The 22101-nt window shown below is 34.9% G+C and overlaps 1 protein-coding gene across 1 annotated transcript in view; it reads right to left on the bottom strand.

Annotated features, from left to right (window-relative positions):
- The window catches only part of SAMSN1 (SAM domain, SH3 domain and nuclear localization signals 1), a gene marked incomplete at both ends in the record, with an annotated part of 125865 nt that overhangs the window by 59905 nt on the left and 43859 nt on the right, over positions 1-22101 (bottom strand). The window contains 4 exon segments of the mRNA XM_084232726.1: positions 19014-19088; positions 19092-19385; positions 20323-20401; positions 20540-20670. Coding sequence (XP_084088852.1) covers positions 19014-19088; positions 19092-19385; positions 20323-20401; positions 20540-20670 — 579 coding nt within the window.

Below are 22101 nucleotides of genomic sequence, written 5' to 3' on the forward strand. Positions count from 1 at the left end.
ATGAAGTAAGCAATACAATAAATTTAAGAATCAATGAGATTATTAAGATTCTTCCTGAATAAACATGAAAAACTTTCAAACACCATTTAGTATTCCAATGTCATGGACACTGACATATAAAACCATAAAATCCATTTGGGGAAGTGAGACTCACAGACATGAAGAAGCAGATTTATGGCAATCTATCTAAGGACAGCACTGGCTCCAGGACCTGAGCCTCCATTTTGTTGCGAATCTAGAGCTGCACTATTGTCACATGATCTCCAGTGATTCAGCCATGTGTTCACATACAAAAGTGAGTTCAGTACTAGTGATTCTTACAAAATGACATTATATAGAGATTGGAAACCTTAGCAGTATTGTTTCTTTCCCTGCAAAATACATTTTCTTCAAGGAAAGAGCAAACAATATATTTGAAAGAAATTGTAGATATGGATATGGACAGTCTTTAATTGATGTCTGTGTCAGCATCAGTAGTGGTAGAATTAGCCAAATAGGAAAAGTCTGAACAAATGATATAGACACAATTAAGAATAGTAGCTCAAAAAAAAAAAAAAATCCAACACACACACACACACACACGAGAAAGAAATAAAAAAAAAAAACCCTATATCGACAAAGGGTGGTGAGTTAGGTATACTTATCTATTGGCAGTAATTCATTTTTTTTCACTACTTCCTCCAAATCCCATTTTCAGTTCATGCTATGTGCCTAGCTTTGAAAATATCCCCATTTATTTTTTATTTTTTTAAATACATAGTATTGATTTTATTGATTTTTATTTTTTTAAAGATTTATTTATTTATTTATACAAGCACTGGGTACAGTCAGAGGCGTGGGAGGGTGAGAGAATTCACCAGAGCCAGAGCGGAGAGTAGAACAGGCAGAGTGACGAAGTACACTGCTGAGGGGAGCAGCGGGCCACAGGAGAGATCTGCACACCATGTGGGACCCTCGCCCGGCCTCCGGGGATTGAACTGGCGCTGCAGAGGCTGCGGGCAGCTGAGCAACCCAGCGCTCAACCGCTGCGCCACTGGGGAGGGCAGAAAGTATCCCCATTTAAAAAGATTTCTGATATATATATCTTATCTAGACTTTAGAAGGAAGAAGAAAGTTAGTTGAAGCTATGCAACTGATTTCCAATCAGATTATGAGAGGAAGGTATATACCTCCAAAATTCTGAAAGATTATATGGATATACAGGTGAAAAATGTGTTTTATAAGCTTGAAAAGTCACCATTCCACATACAGATTCAATCAATTTGTTATTAGAATATAGAATGAGATAAGAAATTTCTTGGAAGAGGAAAATAATATTTCATGATACCCTGTGATAGATTATTGCATCTCATTCAGTCCTCTTAACAACATATTAACAATATAAAAGTGTTATCTTTTATTTTACAAAGAGAAAACTGAGACATAACACAGCTTACTCACCTAGAGTCAAGTGGGCAACCAACTGGTAAAGATTTGAACTAAGGCCTGTCTGACGCTACCACATGGACAAACACTTCATACAGAATAAAATTCAAAGCAAATTAAAGGAGCAAACTGCAAGCCTGAAGCAATTTCACTTGTTTCTTTAGCAGGTTTCTTTAGAAACCTTAGTCTTATAACTAAAGAATGTGCCACATGCTTACCTTTTTCCTCCTTCCATTCTCCTCACTTCTTTCCTTTTCTCACTTTAAATGTTGTCATTCTTTTTCAAGGCTTCACTATACTATCATTTCTCTTATGACTCCAAAAGAGTATTTTTCAGAAGCAGACTAAGAAGAAAATTGAAGGTAGATGAGGGTAGCTCATAATCCACCTGGTAGGAGATGTTGGAGCAAACACATACTTATCAGACAGCACGTCGGCTTTGAAGGGATAGAAAAATGACTAAAGAAGTAATTGAAATTGAACAGATGTGAGGGGGAGACAAACAGAAGGGACACACCAGGCAGCATGTAAAACCGAGAAGAGAATACATTTTGATTGTTGTATATCCGTCAGATGGAAGTCCTCAAAGATCTATGGAAGATCTCTTTAACTATTCATCCTCTACTGACAACATAAACATTTACACTAGAAGATGGGAAGTATGAGAATGTTTATGTCGGAAAATTTGGAGACAGAATTAAAGTTTAAAAGCAAGTCAATAAGCTCAACAAAATGCTTTACTTATACCTGAATTGCCACAATGGCTTTGAGAAGTAAATATTTAACATATGTATTTGTTTCCTTTAAACTTTGATCTTGGGATTCTTGGCTACTGACTATATGCTAGGGAGATAGCTAAGCACTTTTACATAAAGCATCTCTTAGCATCCTAGCAGTTAGTCTGGGATAAAATATATATATTTTTCCCACAACTCAGAAGAAGGAACCGGGACTCAGACAGTAATGTGATGATGTATACCTTGGGTTCCAAATTAAATCTCAGGATTTCTTCTTTTGTAGTCTAATGACCTTCCTCTTATACCATGTTACATAAGCTTCTAAACATGGTGAGTAAAATCTAGTCACACTAAATTGCAAAAATATTCTGCAGACACTAGAGGTTTAGTAAATGTTGGATTAATAGGTTTAATTTCAAAAAACCAAGTCAGTGTATTGTGTCTTCTTGTTTCTGGACAGGGCAGTGGGGCGCATGTCTAGACAATGGAAAAAAACAAGGACATAGCAGTGTATTCACTTTCAATTCCATATATACAGACTGACTTTTCTAATTTCATTTCTGGTTTTGTTACTGGAAAAGAACCTTATATTTCTAATAATTTTCTCAGATACAAAAGCCAAGCTATTGCTGTGGTTGACACATGAGCACTGTGGTTCATAGTGTTGAATTTAAATTCAGTTGTGTTTTGGTCAAGGGAGACGCTTCTCTACTTTCATCCGAACTGATTAATGCACAATAAATATATTCATCAAATTGACTAATTGTAGTGAATAAGGATATCCAAGGGTTACAGACTGTCAGGAAAAGCACATAATAGAAACTAAATACTCAATTTCAAAAAGCCCTTTAACATAAATATTTCAAAATCATCAATTTTGTTACCATTTAACAGTGGTGATTTTTATTTCCTACAATCTAGCCTGACATTTAAGGTAACATTTAAAAAAATGCCTATTGCATCACATATGACTACCCCTGTTATACCACTTAGAAACTGTGCAATTAACATTAAAGGTAAAGGTATAGGAAGGTTGACCATGGTGAATCAAATGAAAATTTTTTCATGTATTTTTTTTTATGAGCTATGTTTTTGTTATTTGATGTAATGAAATACACACACACACACAAATACACCACTTCCATATTCCTTTCAAACCTATCAGCTTGGGGCAAACATCTTAGGTTTAGAGATCATAACCAACTGAATTTGAGGCCCTTACTGAAGTCAGTGGATTGTTACATAATTAACAGAACTATGTATTTTCTTTGCCCCTTAGACAGAGGGGGGTTGAGTTTTGCTTCTCAGCAGTTTGATAAAGTGTTATGTTAGGGAACTTATGTCATACAGATATGCTGGCTGAAAATTCTATGGCTACTAGAACAATGGGAAGGTAATTTACAATGCTAAAGAGAAGTTGACAGAAGAGAAGGTTGAAAATATCAACATAGACAATAAGAGACACTCATAAACTATACCGATGAGTCAGACAAATGGATCCAACTTGGATTTTAAGCTTAAAATAATACAAAAATGACCCACTTAAAATTAGATTCTATTTACTCAGTTAGTATAGAGAAAAATGATCATGTTATCGTAAGAGCAATTTGTAGTCAGAAGCATTTTGTAGAATTTGGAAGACAGAGAGTAAGTGACTTGGTGGTTTGTTGTACGTACCCTTTGGGGCTTTTTCTAGTCCATGATTTATCAAAAGTCCCAGATACTCTCTGATGGAAGTTTTCACACAAGTTTGGAAAGCACAAAACTAACTCTGGGGATTTATCAGCTGTACCTATCAGAGACTCTACTTTCATACAGAGTGATCATAAGGACTTTAGATACTGAGACTTCCGAGAATTATCCAGTGCGTTCCTTCTCTGTACTCCCAGCATAAGGATCCTAAGCTGACGGGACTATCTTACAACATGGGATTCAGAAATCTTGGGTCGAATTCCCAGGTCAGTCCCAAAACAGGGCTTGGGTAACTTCCTTAACCCTTAAACCTTAACCCGATCCCTGTTTCGTTTTTGAAATTGAATTTATCTACTTGACAGAACTGATGTGCCTATTAATGATGTACAGTGATATTATACACAATTGTGAAAATGATGTACAATTGAGATTTTCTCAAAAAAACTTCCTGGATAGGTAAAAATGAAGCTGAAGATTAGAAAATAATGTATTCTCTTCAATTAAAATTTGATTCTCAAAGTTTGGTAAATGAGACAATACACCTAAGGAGCTTGTAGAAGAATATCCATCCTAGAAATTCTGATTAGGTAAGAGTGGAGTAGGCAGTCATTAATAACACATGCCCTTGGTGATTTTGATGCAATTGGTTTCATTGAACCACATGCAGAGATATGAATTTTTAGAAGATAATATTCTAGCAAAATTGAGAACCTGACTTTGCTTTACATGGCATTTTCAGATATGCATGATTCTTTTTCTTCCAGTGTCATTTCTTTGCCTCAAACCTTTAAGCTTCCAAAAGCCTCTCATCTCACCTAGAATGGTTCTCTAAGTCTCCTTCATAAATAGAACTATCAATCTTTCTCATCCAAGTAACATTAAGTTCTAGTAAGCATGCAGTGCAAGACAGCCAAGTTATAGAAGAACACTTCACATTTTCTCTTTCCTAATTATATTTAAATTGAATAATGAAAGCCATACACCATTTTGTCTCTTAAAATACACGATTCTGAGTTTGGGAATATTTGTATGGAAATCAGGTCCGGTTCCCCAGATAATGACCTAATATAATTCATAACTGCTATCCATTGCTTCGCAAAATTAAATCATGATGATTTAGCCCTGGAAGACATCTTAGTGGTCTTCTAGAATTATTCATTTATTTCTACAGCTAAAGAAATCATAGCCAATACCACCTAGTTTGTCCTACAACCTAGAATCTTTCCAAGTGAAAAATTTTCCCACCCAAGGAAAGCTTAACTGAAAGCCCAGACTACGTTCAGAAAGATTTCTTCACTGAAGCAAGTTTTACTATCCTGTGTAAAACACAATAATAATTCCTTCATACAAGTTAGATGCAGGGCATTTGGATTAACTTCCTTCAAACTAACTCATGGGATAAGAAAACAGGATCATAGATCACTCCACAGAGGGGTGTGCTCCTCTAAAAGAGCCAAACTCTCATTGATAGTCTAGCATTATAAAGTATCAAAGTTACTTCCTCTGCAAAGGCATTTTCTGCCACATTCCATAGTAAAATGTGAACGCCTTATGAGTAATTTCGCTTCCAGTTATTTCCCCATTTTCCTTCCATGTATACAGAAAATTTAAAGCTGATGATAGTTGTAATTTTCATTTTAATCTTCTGTTTTCATAATTATTTTTGCACTTTTCAGAATGAATTCTGCTAACAGAGGCCCACACAGCTAGCAAAGTTCCCTGGACCTTTTACCTCCAATTCTCCTCTCTGATCCTGTAAAGCTTTGAAAGATATTGATTCTGCAAAGGCAAAAAACTAACTTATCCAAAAATAGCACACATAAAATGGGAACTCACCAAAGAAACCCTAAGAATATTGTTTTAACTGGAAGTTGTACCATTAACTGCTACAATGTACTGTATTCCTGTTACGGCTCTTTGCGATATATTTATCATTGTGTGGGAACAGTTTAATCTACTCCATACAGAGAGCAGTAGGAGCTCTCAGTGCCCTCAAAATATGATGGCCCTTGCCATAAACAACTGATGTAAATTTCTTGCATGTGGCAGGTCTAACATTTTTTTTCTAAAAGGAAATAACCCTTTTCTAAAAGTCAAATTTGTTTTTAGAGCTGTGGTGTCTTTAACCACTTCTTTTTCCAGTTTTTCAGTTGACATCTTGTCATGACTTACAGTGGGTTGCATCAATCATCCTGGGTTCTTACAGAAAATATTTTGTGGTGGTGACTATCACATGTAAGAAACTAAGTGCCCTTTGTGGGTGAATGCGCAGATACCTCTGATTTCTTGCCAAATCATTCAGAATGCCGCAAATCCATTAAATCTCTCCACAGGGAGGAAAAAATTCCCGCATCCTAGAGAGAAAATTTATGAGTTCATTTCAATCACCACAAATGAAAGCCACCCTTAATATTCATTAGAGATTTTACGGTGGCAATATGCATTATCTATTTGTATGCTCCTACGAAAGGCCAATTTCCCTTGAAATCGTACATGGCTTCAAGCCACTCCTTAGAAACAATGGCCTATGTCCAAGTGGAATCAGAAGAGGTAAATGGATGCCTTTTCTTTATCCATTGGTAATGATTCCATTAAGCCATTGTGGTGGCTACAAGCTTCTGAGTTTTAAAAATTAAAGGACAGATTTGGAATATGCAATCAAATCATTGTATCACTTCTCTGCTGTCATTTCTTACCATGTGTCCTGAAGTGAGTATGATTTTTGGTTTACATCACAAAAGATGACTTTTGAAACTGACATTTTTTCATTTGGAGATATATGTATGTTGGAGATGTAAGTTTATAAGCCTGAGATTTTTTTCTCATTAATCGCTTCTTTCTGCTATCGTAGATCAAGTCATTATCATTTCGCTTCTGCTTTAACCTTTTCACTATATAAAGTTATCTTTTCAAAATATAGACTTAAGTACATACCACGTACCTTAACAAATGAACAAATAACAAAGAAACCAAACTCTTGACCAAATGTTTTTGCATAGCTTCGCATTGAGTTGGGGTGAAAAACAAAACTTAGCATAACCTATGCAACCATAACTGCTCTGACTCCTTTCTCATACTTACCTGTACTACATCTCCTTGCTATCTTTCCCAGTCATTCTGATCATTCCTTTATTTCCCCTAGTTTTGATTAATTCTTACTCTTCTTGCACATTTGACTTCAATCACTGTTACCTTTGAAAGTGTGTCCTGACTTCATGATTAGATCAGATCCACCTATTGTATGCCTTCATAGAACCATGTTGCTCTAACACCTTTACAAAAGTTGCCATTTCATGGGTTTTTTTGTGATTAGTTCTGTTTTGCCTTTCATTGGACTATGACGGTCATAATATCTGTTTCTGCCCATTTTATCCCCCTTATGTGGCACCATGTAAATACTCCAAAACAAATTGAGTAAATGAATGAGTTCCTGAATTGAATCCATTTGTACCCTGTGTAAAAAATAATCTCTTTCTGGGTGAGGCATAGGCTTCAATTTGGGTTTGACTTGAGGTAAGCTGCAATAATTCAAAGGGTTTTTAGAGTGAATTCAACCACTTGCTTTACAACTTCTCAGGAAGGATAGAGAACATGAATTTCTTTCCTTCATTTTTTCATTCTCTTCTGAAAAAGGTGGGTTATGCCTGAGAGTTATAATCTGACTCTGAAATAAAATATCACTAAATGTGCATACGTGTTATGGCTACTGTAAATGTATGAAAGGCATTTTTAAAAGCTCAACTCATTTTATGTATCTGAGATGCTGCTAATATGGTGATAATTTGAGAGGTCAGAAAAGGGCAGCACATTTCCCCAGCCCCACTTTCTCTTTGTCTGTATGCCTCAGAGATTCACAGGTGTGGGAGTCACTAGACAAGCTCCCAGAAGCTGACAGCAGAGTCTAATCCTACCTTCACATTGGAACCATGAAGTTCTGGCTTGCTTATCAGCAGGGAGAAAATTGTGCAAATTATACAAAATAATATTATAAATCAGCAGAAACAAGTGATATATACTGAGTGCAACATTATTTTACCTAATGCAAAATTGCTAAAAATTGTTGGTTGTGATACCACAATACCTGGTATTTGTCTTAACCACCTTTGTGGCACCCCCAGTCCAGGATAATACCTGCTCTATCATAGACATTATGTGGTTGTCTACTGCATAAAAGAAAATAATTATAAATATATACCTATAAATTGCAATGAAATTGTAATACTTGTCAGTGAAATTGGTAGTTCTTCAATAAGTTCAAAGTGGGTATCAGGTACAGTTAAATACATTCAGTTCTTATAAGAACTCCACAAAGAAATCTTCATCAGGTCCATTTAGTAAATAAGAAATTGAAACTCAGACAGATCAAACAACTTAACAGGCACACAGACAGCAGACAGTGAGGCTGCAGTTCAAAGCCAGGCTTATTTGACTCTAACATTCATAGAGTTTCCACCATGTGCTGTTCCTCTGAACCGCCAAGTTCATTTACCTATCCACTGAAAACTTTAAAGACAACAACCTACTGACAGGAAAAATCTGGACTAAGAGGAGGTTTACATTCAGTATGATTTCTGCCATCATCTGGTACATCTGCTGTGAGACCTCAGGTAATTCATTCAATTTTCATGTACCTCTATTTCTCCATCCATGAAATGGCAATAATGTTTTGGCTAATTCGTAGTGCTAATGTGAGATAAAATGTGAGAAGAGTTGGACTGCACTTCAGTGTCAGGGACTCTACTAATTAAACCCCTACCATGAATCTGTACTTTCATATGCATCGTTTCATTTTACATTGCAAGTTAGAAACTAATTTATTCATATTTACAGATGAAAAAAGTACAGTTAAGTTCTTAGCCTATTCTCAAAAGTTATAAGGCCATGTTCTTTGCAAGAAAACTTTGGACTTTTATAGATTGTGACTTAAAATTCAACTCTGTCACCTACTGTTAGGCTGTATAAATTATTTAACCTCTCTGAGCTTCAGATTTTATCAAAATAGAGGTAATAAAATTACTTACTGAATCATGACACAAAGATAGCATACATTAAAGCACCTGAAATACAGTCAAGTGCTAAGTCAATGGAGGCCATAATTGTCATTGTAATGATGTGTGTGCATGATCAACCACTCAAAGTAGATTTCAAAGGGATCAACCACTCTACATATCATGTGTGTGTTTGTGTGTGTATGTGTGTGTGGTAGGTGAAGTGGTGAAAGACGTTTCACTCCAACCTAGCACTCCACACACTACATAAGCCCTGTTCTGCTCCCTTCTATGCTCTATTTAAACTTTAACAACCCATTTTTAAAAGCAAATTTTAATTCTGTGAAATGGCATTCCAAAGGATTTTTTAAAAAGATTTTTTTATTTATACAAGGACTGGGGTACAATCAGAGATGCGGGAGGGTGAGAGAATTCACCAGAGACAAAGTGGGGAGCAGAATAGGCAGACGGACTGAAGACACTGCTGAGGGGAGCAGTGGGCAGGTTAAGAGAGGTCTGCTGCACCCTGTGGGTTTCTCTCTGGCCAGCCGAGAATCGAACCTGCACTGCAGAGGCTGTGGACAGCTTCTCAGGGTGGTGCTCAATCCACTGCACCACCCCAAATGATTTTTACAAATATTTCTTGAGAGACAGAATTCATATTAGTTCCTGAGAGTGGAAATGTACACATTTGATTCATAAAGATGTTTAGACGGCCAGGAGAACCTGGCGGTGAAGTTTATATTCATTTGTATAGATGTTGGTTCATAACATGAGAGAAGAAGAAGTAACCAGGACAGAGGAAGTACATTTGGTCAGGAAATAAACAAACAAACAATGAAAACCTAAAATAACTTAAGTACATAAAAAAGGTGTTAGAAATAAGATCACCAGAGGTTATCTAAAGAGTGAGAAAAGAACTGCTTTGAAGAAACTGAAAGGAAATCTTTAGGTACTAATCTTTTCTGCAGGTAGTATTTATCTTCTTCAGTGTGTCCTCATAGCCTAAAATATAGAAGATAAAAAGAACCTTAAGCATCACTGATAGTTCTTGCTCATTCTAAAGATGAAGAGATAGAACAGAAGACTATAGAAATTAAGCAACCTGACCCAGAGAGATCCTAGCAAGTGAGTTGAGCTCATACCTCACCCTCCTTTGATATGTAACACAGCCTCCAATGTACTGCTGAACACACTGAAAATACGATTTTGTATTTAGTTTGTTTAGCTATATTTGAATTATAAAATTGTTTTTCTGCCACAAAAGAAAATCTGCAAACATTTGAGTGTCCTCTAAGGCTCATTACATAAGTATGTTAACATTTAAATCTTTCTCCTCCCAAAGGTCGGTGTCCAAATTCATTCTGTTGAACATTGCAAAAGAGATAAGATCTAAGTAATGAAGGAGCAATATTTTTTCCAATGTCAATGTGCATAATTGAACCCCCTTCAGAGAGACTTTCATTGTCTTCCTCCTTCCATTTGAGGACATAGTGAAATAAATTTCAGCTTTCTTGTGGAAGCCAAAATGTATTATCATGGACCCTACTTGATCATCATAAGAACATTTCAATTGATAAATATTTATGATTTTAGAAACATTTTATTCTGGGAGTACAGTTCAACTTTCTGCCTAATTTTATGCACTTGAAAAAAAGCATAGAGTAAAAACACATGCACAAAACAGAAAAGAAAGGCAAAATCTTTACATCATTGCATGAAGGAGAAGGATGTTTGGTTTCTATTATAACAGTTCTAGAACTAGACCATAGGTTTGATGTTCTTACTGATATGTATGAGGTTTTTGTAACTGGGAAAAACATCAACTGAAATAATTAGACTAGGTGTACATTCTACTTTGCTGTTCCTCAAAAGTTTGATTTAATAATATCACTAGTTATTCTGGACTTGTAGAATAATACTTCACACTTGCAGGGCAATTGCATTATTCTAGCTTTACTTTAATTACATAAGATTTTATTTGAAAAGACATTTAAACATTTTATGCACATTTATAATTTACTTTCCACAAATTCAATCTAATTTTCACAAATCTGATATTTCACTCTATTTTAATACCTCACAATTTAGGTATTTCTTCATAAGTTCCTTTTTTAACATAAAAGGTGTTGTATGTCTAGACTAAACTTATCTAGAGTTATTTTATATACAAGTACTACAAGGTGTTTGCCATTCTAGTGAATTGCTCTACCAAGGAGTCTCATTATTTGTTCTTCCTTTTTATTTTTCCTTTTAATAAGATCCCATAAGCTCTCATTACAAATGTGAAATCCTATTGTAGATTGGATATCACCTCCACTCCCAAACACACATACTTCTAAGTTCCCACATGCATGGATTATATGGCTCAGAAGGTTTTTGACATGAATTTGTTAATGAGTGAATGAATGTGTGAATGAATAAACTTTTGCATCATCTCCTATTTTTCAAATTCTTTTTTTGGATAAATGTTGATTCTCCTTCCATCAAACATATTGACTCTAATTAAAAATCTGTCATGTAAAATATTCATAATGATTTTTTTTTGTAATTTAGGCTCTTAAAACTAGTTTAGAATCTTAATTCTAAGCTCATTACTTTCAGTGCACAGTGTAGGAAATATGGGTTTCTTTTGGTATTTTTGTTTCACATTTTCCTATTTTCCCTTTTGAATTTCTCAGTACAGATTATCATTTACTCTGCCTTCCTTTTCACAAGTTGTCCAAATCTATTTATTGAAACTTGTTCTCTTTCCATGTCATCATAATTCCAATGTAAGTAGGTAAAGTTTAAAGCTGTTCTAACACATGGTGCTTTTTAAATGAAAATTTTACTGATTTATCATTGGTTTACAATACTACATAAATTTCAGGAGTACAACTTCACATGTCAATAAGTATGTATGCTTCACTGTACCTGCCCCCAAAATTCTAATGCCAGTCACACTAGCAAAAGTTAACCCCTCTGATCTTTCTTCCCGTCCCCTTTCCCACTCCCTCTGGTAACCATCATATTTTCACAGCCTAAGAGTTATTTTTGTTGTCTAACACATGGTTTCGCTGTCATGAGTTGAAGGCAAGGACAGTAAACTACAAGAAGTTGTGCACTGATAGTTCATAACTTGTCTTTCCCTGGATGGCTATGTGAGCAGTTTTATTAGTACTGAACCACATAAAAATACTCCCAACAATGAAACCATTGAGAATTTTTTGTGGTACCCTAATATGACATAGAAAATGATGATAGAATCTATGAAATTAAGTTTGCCCTTTATTCTAAATAATGTGCTTCCTTACTCTTTTTACTGATCTTCACAGTCCTCTTTCCTTTTCGTATGTGTGTGTGTATGTATGCGTGTATATATTCATATATATATATATTTTTCAAAGTAAACATAATGGATTCTTATTCATCCATCTACACCTTTAAGCTCCCATACTATTTATGCAATAGGCAGAAGAATGAAAGTCAAAAATAAGGAAACGGTACAAAGTTATGAAGGGGGGATCATTGTGTTTAGCAAAAGGATGCTATCGCTTTGCCTTTAACAGAATGTATGGGTGAGAAATACTATGGAGATCTAATTGGAAGAAATCTGACTGTGGAATGGTGGCAACCAGAGGAGAAGGGGAGGTGGAGGTGTGTGTGTGTGCATGTGTGTGTGTGTTGTGGGGGCGTGGGGGGAGATGAGAAGAAAAAAGGGAGGGAGCACAAGGGTCTATAGCGGTAGACTAAGGGTTTTTGGTGGCAGAGTGCACTACAGCAACAATGTCTGAAAGAGGGGTGGTAGTCCTACACTTCTATTATAGAAACCATGATGTAAACCAATATTAATTCAATAAAAATTAATTTGAAAAAAGAAGGCAGATTAGGTGAGTGAGTTTGCATTTGGCCTTCTAGATGTTGGGGAGACATTTAAAGATGATGTGTGCGGGAAATGGTAGTATTATTGTGTCTGAGCTTCAGAGTCATTAGCCAAGTGAATTAATTAGATGAGCTCAGGTAGATTAGCCAAGTGAATTAATCTGGTAATGATGTACCATGTTAACTGGAAGAGTTAGGACAGACTCAGACAGAGATTGGCAGGTTGAGAACAGATAGATAAAATAGAGGACAGGCACAGAAAGCTTACCCTCATTTTTTGACCTCTCACATAAATCAGTAGTTTTTTTGGCCAGTATTGAAACTTCTAATACCACTTAGCTGTGGGTTATGTTCCCCAAGGGCATTTTCCCATGTCAATATGGCATCTACTGCTCCCCACCTGAACTGAAAGATTAATTGTAAAGTCTTTTGTTTCTTTATTTCTTGGTTGGCACATCCTATTTCACTCACTGATACAGTTCCATAAAAAAAAAAATTTCATAATCCACACTTTCTCTTTTGGTGCAATTTTGAGGGGTTTGTGTAATTCTCCAACAAGACCTTCAATATCCACTCTTCGCATCCTCTTATGCACTCTAAGATACTTTAAGTAGAGATTTGTTTACTTTGTCACCTTGAGATTCTATATATAAGCCTTCACTCATTTTTCTTTGATTTTTATATACTTCTGCTTCTCATTATAATTTTTCTATCTGTACCTCACTGAATTCTTTTAAACCTGGGGTTTTATTTTGCTCTTTCAGGCCTTTGACTATCCATCTTCCTGGGAAGAGCTTTTGTTATTGTCACTTTTTAAACATACCACATTATTTTTATGATTTCAAAATATTTTAGATATTTGAAGGTAGAAATGAATATATGCTTTCCTTTGTCATGTCTAGATTATTTCCATTTCTTATGTTTATAAAAATAACATTTACCTTATTTATTCTGAAAAATTATGGCAGATTTTTGAAAAATGTTTGCTTTTATCATAATATTATGATAAAGGAAGGCCTTATCTCCTTTATAACACAAACTTTATTCTTTCTTGCCCCTGTTCTCAACCTATCTTCTGACTTACTTTCCTCTTTTTGTTAAGCTCTTTCAAGCTCTTAGAATGCAGAGCTTCCTAAGTACCCTTCAATCACTCCTCTTATAAATTGATTTTAAACACTTAGCTTCAAATATTATTTTTGGTTACCTCCACATTTTTAAGATGCATTTGAAATCCCCTCTCAACACCACTCATGTTGGATATTAGAAAAGACCCGCATGCTTAAGTAGTTTTTCCTTTCACATTTCTCTTGTGGAGTACATACTTTCATAAATCTGATCTTTCACCTTTCTCAATTTATATCAATTTCATAATCACACATCTTTCCCCACTCCTCAGATCCCACAGGCCATACAAACAACTAAACTGCATTTTAAACATCTCTGTGTCTCGTTCTCCCCTTTCTGAGAAGAGTCCTTCACAAACAATATGTTTCCCTGTCTGGATTCAGTTTGTTTATGGTATCTCAACTGAGTAAGTGTCATTTCTTTCTGTGTCTAGCACAAAACTCTGTATTGTTTGATTTTGCTGTAAATATTACCAACTATGGACTGACTCCTTCTAACATTCATTTAACCTTCCTAACATTCCGGCATGATAGATATGGGTAACCATGTTGTACAAATGGGTGTGTGTTTTATTTTCTTTCCCAGTTATGTTATTGAGGCAAAGATGGTTTATATCATTATATCTGCTTTGGGGCTGTAGGTTCAAGCTTTTACAAATGTCTATTTTCACACCGTGCTCACTGCCAGTGCCCCAGTAATCCTCACCATTGTCCATTGGGCCCCTTTCCTCTCCCACCCTGCTCCCTCCACTTCTGGTTGCCTCATTTTTTCAGTAAAATATAAGGAGCTTGTTAATTGTTTGGCTTTGATTGACCCTTTGTTTTGTTTTGTTTTAAATAATAAATTTTATTTTTATATTCCCCATACAATTACAAATGCCCCATTCTGACCCCAATCCCTCCCCTCCCGGCCCCCACCCCTCAAAAAGTGTCTGGTTCATAGTTTTTTGTTGATTTTGATTTTCACTTTCTTATAGTTATTCATTTTCCTGGTCCCTTATTTAAGTTTTCTAGATTCCTGCTATGAGTGAGACCATCCGGTATTTTTCTTTTTCTTTTTGGCTTATTTCGCTGAGCATGATCCCTTCCAGCGCCATCCATGTTGCTGAAAATTGCATGTGTTTATCTTTTTTGAATGCTGAGTAATATTCCATGGTGTATATGTACCACATCTTCTTGATCCAGTCATCTATTTTTGGGCATTTGGGCTGTTTCCAAAGCTTAGCTATTGTAAATAGTGCTGCTATAAACATAGGAGTGCAGGTGTTCTTTGGAATTGATGTTTCTGTGTCCTTTGGGTAAATACCTAGGAGTGGAATTGCTGGATCATATGGAAGCTCTATGTTTAGTAGGTGCAGAAATCTCCACACAGCTCTCCATAGTGGTTGGACCAGTTTGCACTCCCACCAACAGTGCAGGAGAGTTCCTTTTTCTCCACAACCTCGCCAACATTTGTTGTTGCTAGTTTTTTTAATATGTGCCATTCTCACTGGTGTAAGATGGTATCTCATGGTAGTTTTGATTTGCATTTCCCTGATTACAAGTGATGTTGAACATTTTTTCATATGTCTGTTGGCCATTTGCATTTCCTCTTCAGAGAAGTTTCTTTTTAGCTCTTCTGCCCATTTTTTGATTGGGTTATTTTCTTTGTTGTTGCTGAGTCTCATCAGCTCTTTGCAGATTTTTGTGATCAGTCCTTTATCATTAGTGTTGGGTGCAAAAATGTTCTCCCAGTCGGTGGGGTTTCTCTTTGTTTTTGTTATTGTCTCTTTTGCTGTGCAGAAGCTCTTTAATTTGATGTAGTCCCAGCTGTTTATCTTTGCCTTCATTATCACTGCTTTGGGTGATGTGTCTGTAAAGATGTCTTTGATATGCAAATCACGTAGTGTTTCGCCTATATTTCCTTCTATGTATTTTATGGTTTCAGGTCTTATGTCTAGTTCTTTAATCCATTTTGAGTTGATTTTTGTGTATGGTGTGAGGTAGTGGTCAAGCTTCATTCTTTTGCATATAGCAACCCAGTTTTCCCAGCACCATTTATTGAACAAACTTTCTTTGCTCCAATGCATAGTCTTTGCTCCTTTGGATTGACCCTTTGTTTTGTTTCTCTGTTTTCCACATATAAATGAGATCTTCCCGTGTACAAATGCAATGACCCACTTAGAGGAAAGTGACTAGGTAAAGTCTGAAACCAATTGGCTAAATAGTGTAAGGAGTTGGCTCAGATTCTCTCTGCTGGTGATGTCAGACTTGTTAAACCCCACTCAATCAGAACCAGTCTTCATTGTTAGTTATAGTGAACTCAGCAGGGAGTCATACCTAGGTAAATAAGGACTTTCTAGAAGACAAATTAGTTTCAAGCCACCTTAATATTCTGATTTGATAATGGGATCATAGATATTGGAATCTAATATTGCTGAAATCCTGAAGTCAAGGAAAAACTAATATCTTTATGAACTGATTATATTTCCCCCAAAATGTGGGGTATAAGACCAGCTCCAGCACATTTCATATGTTGGCACAATTTAAAAATATCTGGCCATACTTTTACCCTTTAAAATCACAGAAATGTCACTTCTGACTACTTATCATTTATAGTAACACTCATTTTCAGAAGCACATCATTTCCCCCAACACTATCTGCTTCCTGTACCTTCCACAGAATGAAAGTTAAAGTATCACCTAAATAATAGCCCTGCACTTACTACAGAAAAAAATACTAGTTATGCTAAAATTATATTGGATTTTTAGAACTTGTTATCATTATAGAATATATGTGTAGAATTTGAAAATAATAATTTGTACTCTTCCACATTTTTTTTTTACTCCAGTGTCTCAAATCCCTGAGTATAAGTGGTCTCATTAAGTTTACCAAACCAATTTAACGTTAACGTATTCTTGAACCCTCTCTCCAAATCTACTGAGGATTTCCTGTCACAAATGCTGAACATTAGTATCTGAAATTCTGAGCATTCTGCAGATATGTTTGACCTTCTGCAGATAAAACTCACTTAATCATTTAGTTCTATTTAAAGAAAGATGAAACTACCTGAAAAAGCAAAACACTATTGTGTATATGCCTAAATTCACATAGACAATCACAAACACATATATAAAATATTAGGATTAATATAAGGGCCATTAGATTAATGAGAAAAAAGACTGATCAAGATCTATGGCATCAAAGTCCATTTTTTTCTAAAACTCCATTCATTTAGTCAGGAAATGTACTCAAATATTTACTGATTGTCCATAATATTACCGTGACTATGGAGGATTCAAAGTAAATGATTTATAGCAAACAAATGCCCAACTAATTCCATGATAGGTAGAGTACAATAAGCTCTGTGAAAACAAGAGTAAGGTATGCATTGTTTAGCTCTGAAACCCCATTGTCTAATACGGTGTCTTGGAAACAGTAGATGCCAATATATATTTAATGAATATATAATGAAATAATAATGCCCTTAAATAATCTAGGAATTCAAAGGAAGAGTGATTATTTCTATGTGGCATGACCTAGGAAGTCTTTGCCCTAGTGGGCAAAGTATTTGAACTGAGTCTAAGAGATAGGGATAATGGTTTAAAGGAGAGGATAACATACCAGGAAGTAGCCAATATATATAAACACAGACGTAGAGAGGCAGGAAAGTCCAGGTTGACTTTAGGAATAACAAATCATTTAGTTTTGCAGTTCAGCATGGAAAACCTATAAGGAAGTAGTAGACAATGCTGAAAAGTTTGATTGCGACCAGGCTGCTAAAATCTAGAAATGCTAAGTTAAGGAGTTTGATTATAAAGGCACTCTGAATATTTGTGTTTAGATTCTTAAACATCAGCTTTGTCATTTGCCAAAGAATCATTATTCTTGATCCTGATTCTAAAGTTATGAAGAAGAATCTTCAGAAACAGGCCCTAAATATATTACCAGTTGATCTCTAAAAACCTGCTACAAGAAGGCTACATAGCGCAGAAGACCTAGAAGAAAAGGTGAAGATTAAAGAAGTGGGTGAGACATTCCTGAAATAATTGTTTGGCAGTTTCACCAGTTCCAAGCCTGTTACTAGCAGCCTATATTATTTAAAATGGTACTTTGAACACAGATTACTTTAGTTTTAGTCTTCAGAGACCTAACTTAATACACACATTTTAAATGGCAAAAAAGGGTTTCTAAGAGAGATTAAGCCTCTTTAGAGATTGCAAATCTTCATAAAATATAGTCTAATGAGAGACTGATTCCTAGAGCAAAATGGAATAGAGGAGGATTTGTGGATATACAATCTTCTTTCATTTATTCACTACAAACACTAATAGCCATTACTGTAGAGTACTAACGGCACAATTCATGCCTTATGTAAGTTGAAAAATAGAGTAGATACTTCTAAGCCCTAGAACATGTGTATTTTAGTTTCTCATTTGCCTCATGAGCCTAATATTGATATTTCTATTTTATAGTTGAGAAAGTTAAACAGTTTGAACAATTTGCCAAAGTAAACAGGTAGCAAAGCTTGGATCCAAACCCAAATTTATTTATTTCCAGAATCCATGCTCTCTCTCAAGCACCATATAGCCTTAGAGTGTACTTAGTATAGGGAAATATCATGTACACTCTATTGTACTAGCTAAAAGCAAGATCCTTAGCAAAAGACTATCTAAGTCAGCTCTACTTCTTATTAGCTGTGTGACCTATGCTTGTTACTATTTTGTACATTATTTTTCCTAATTGTATAACATATGGGAATTAATATTAGAATAGCAGTACATGCATATTGGGTTATTGTGAACTTTAAGTGATACAGTGTATGTGAAATGCTTAGGAGAATGGGAAATGATTTTTTAAATTAACTATTATTTGTCAGTGAAATTTCACAACCACGGCAATAATTTAGACAGTACAATACAAATTTTCTTTATCTAAAACAACAGCTGAAGTCTCCCTTTAATTACAAAGAAATCTCTGGGAAATATTATGCAGAAATTTATTTGTGCCTAAAGAAACTTACGCAATTTTAACATGTAGCAAGTATCAGAGAAATTGTATTTTTTTTTTGAAAAACAACTCTAGCTGTGGTAACTTTTCTGACCCTGTAAATTTGACTGATTAGCACTTCTGTTATCTCTTTCTTTCCTGCCAGTACAAACATCCAGATAAGATGATACATTTACGTAGTTTAGGAACTTACCCACGAATGTGGGAGATCTGTATCTGTACAAGAAGACTTGAGATGTGAGTGGGGAGAGCAGTGGAAACAGTTGTCCTAGGGTCCAGCTTGGGTAATTTGGAAATCGACACATGTCCAGAGCACATTTTCTGGAATAGGCTTCCAACTGTTCCACATTTGAACTTCACCTTCAATGTGGGATAGCAATTCTGGCAAACTGCAGCCAGAAGTGCTGGATCTAACCAGTGATGCAGGAATGGTATCCATTTTATTCTCCATTTTTTTCCTTCTTCCTTGTTCTGGCATTACTAATTTTCTTTTCTTTTCTAATTTCATCCAGGAAATTAATCTTTCATCTTTATCTTCTGAAAGATAGATGGAAAAAAAGTAAATCTAATTATTTTTACATGTAGAAATTATATTTTACTTCTCTTTATTTAAAAGAAATGAATGAACCACATAGGATAAATGAGGAAGTCATTCAGTTTCACAAAATAATTTGCAATGGAGTTTCTAAAGATTATGTTCTTTTGTATATTGTTATTTATTTTGTAAAATTCAGATGTACTTGAAACTTCTGGAAACCATATCTAATGTTTAAAGTTGATTTGACTGAAATGAATGGAAGCAACATGTAAATAGCATACTGAAAATTACTTGAGAAAAATTGCAAAGTAGCAAAATGCCCACATCTTGTAAGCATAGTATAGTGTGCTTCTACTATTAAATAGCTTTTTTTTTAGTACACACACACACACAAAGAAACATAATAAGAAAGCACATGCAATCTTTGTTTTACTTAAATAAAACCTCAGTGGATATGGACTGAAATTCTGATGTTCTAAAAATTTATCTTGTAATATCAGTTTGCAAAGAGATTTATACATGCAATGTATGGAAAACAAAAACAAGGCTGAGAGAACAAAAGAAAGTAAGTATTGATACTTAGTGTTGTAAAGTTGATTAGTGAGAGTATTTATATAATCTCAGTGATTAGTTGATTATACAATGTAACGAAGGTCTGAAGAAAGTTCTAGTAATGTACAAAACAGTACATTTACAGAAAGTAGAAATGTATGTTACATATTAAATTGTACCATATTGCTGAAACTCATTACAAACTTTGACCTGCTATAAAAAATATTTTGATTAACAGGCCCTTACTGTAAAAATGATAAGGCAATCAAAGTTGTACTTCATGACATGCTAATTTACTCCACCAAAAACCAAGTTGAAAAGTACTGTTTTCTATGGCCAAGATATAGAAAGAGTTGATGGAAACTGTTGACCCTTATTCTCTTGCTGATCTTCATCCATAGCTTTCTCTTACTCTATCCCAGAGCTTTGTCTTGAAAGGATGGAGAAATGGGATGAAGCAGAGGTATAAGGTGAAATTCAAAACAGGATATCTGTTTCACAAATAGCTTGGCAATTAAAAATCCTTATTTTTTAATAATTATTTTATGGCCTTGTCAAAATGGCCTTCATTAATACGTGCTGCCCCAAATCTCCCTCAAAGAATTTTTAGCACCTCATTGAGTTCTTACTTATGGAGATTTATTAATGTGGATTTCATCTCATTCAGACTCAGCACCCCGGCTTTCTTGATCTGAACAAGTTTCTGCAGTCGCTTTAATGTCCTCATTGATTCTACTGGGTCACCACCTGATTTTATGGCCTAGCACAAACACATCTCAAGGTAAAGACAAATTATTTCTTCACAAAAGATTAAATATAAAATGTGTCAAGATCATAAATGTGGAAAAATTAATAACGTGACCTTAAGAACTGTAGCCTGAGACAATTTAAGCAATAACTTCAAAGCATGCCACATCTTTTGGGTTCAACTTGTAAAATATATTACAACTGACCAGTCATACTAAAGTAGGGCAATTTTCACCATTTTTTTTAAACTTCAAAATGCAGCAAATGGATTGAAACCAGAGTCATCTATAAATGACTTGCTCCTATTCTATGTGAAATAGTGGAAAGAAACAAGGTGTCTGCAGCATAACATAAATGGAACAAGAGATTTCAAGTTTCTACTTGCAAGTGTTAGTATAGATTTCTGGTGTGCAAAGGATGCCTACCTGCTGATAGCAAGAAAAAGCAGAATTTAAATTTTTTTCAGTTTTCCTTTTGAAAATTTCTTGTAAAACAGCATTTTATTTTATGTATGTGATATTTTAAAATAATATACTTTCCTTTATATAGCCTCTTGCTTTCTTATAGATACAGCCTGAGAAAAACATAATGGAGCCACAACGAACTATACTATGTTTTGGTATATAAGTGTCATTGATTTATTATGGCAAACATATTGATAAAAAAATTAACACTGCTAAGAATCAGATAAATGAAAGCTTAAAAGCTCACCCTTGATAGCTGACTAGAGAACTGAAGTGCCAATGGGGGAGGGGTCAGAACAAAGAGGGAAGGAAGCAGAATGGGCTGTGGTGGTAGACTAGGTGCAATTTGATGGTGGATGCACTACAGCGGTAATACCTAATGAGTGTATCCAAATATTACCTCAATGAAAAATTAATTATAAAAAGAAATAAAATACATCAGTATTGCAAGTAAAGAAAAAATTAACATTACATTAATGACTTGGTATCTTTGGGAGATACAGAAATATTTCTCATTAGTTTAATGTTGGCCAACTTCTTTTTACTTCTATTTGCTCTTAAGGATTTCAAGATATTTTGGAAATTAGTATATTATGTGCTAAATTTCATAGTAAATGCTAAAATAATTATATTCTGTTGTATTAGCTAGATGTGGAGTAATGCTTAGAGAAATACTTCTTTTTCATCCAGTAAACTCTGGACTCAGAAAATTTCTCTTTACTTCTGCCTCATTTTTTGCAGCCATCAGTTGATAAATGACATAAAAATAGATACTGCAATTTTCAAAAGGCAAATAATTTGCTTCCTCATTAATGTCTGAATGCGACTTATTTATAATAGTGCTTTCCAATCCTTTGAGAGAAACTATAAAACCAAAGCAATGTTCAGGAAAAAAAAAAAGATTTCTGCCATGCAAACATTTCCAGTCTTAATATTCAGCTCTTGTTTTTGGTCTTTAAGAATGACTTTGAGCAACCAAC

Source organism: Talpa europaea (genome assembly GCF_964194135.1).
Source record: "Talpa europaea genome assembly, chromosome: 4".
Classification (NCBI taxonomy): Eukaryota; Metazoa; Chordata; class Mammalia; order Eulipotyphla; family Talpidae; genus Talpa; species Talpa europaea.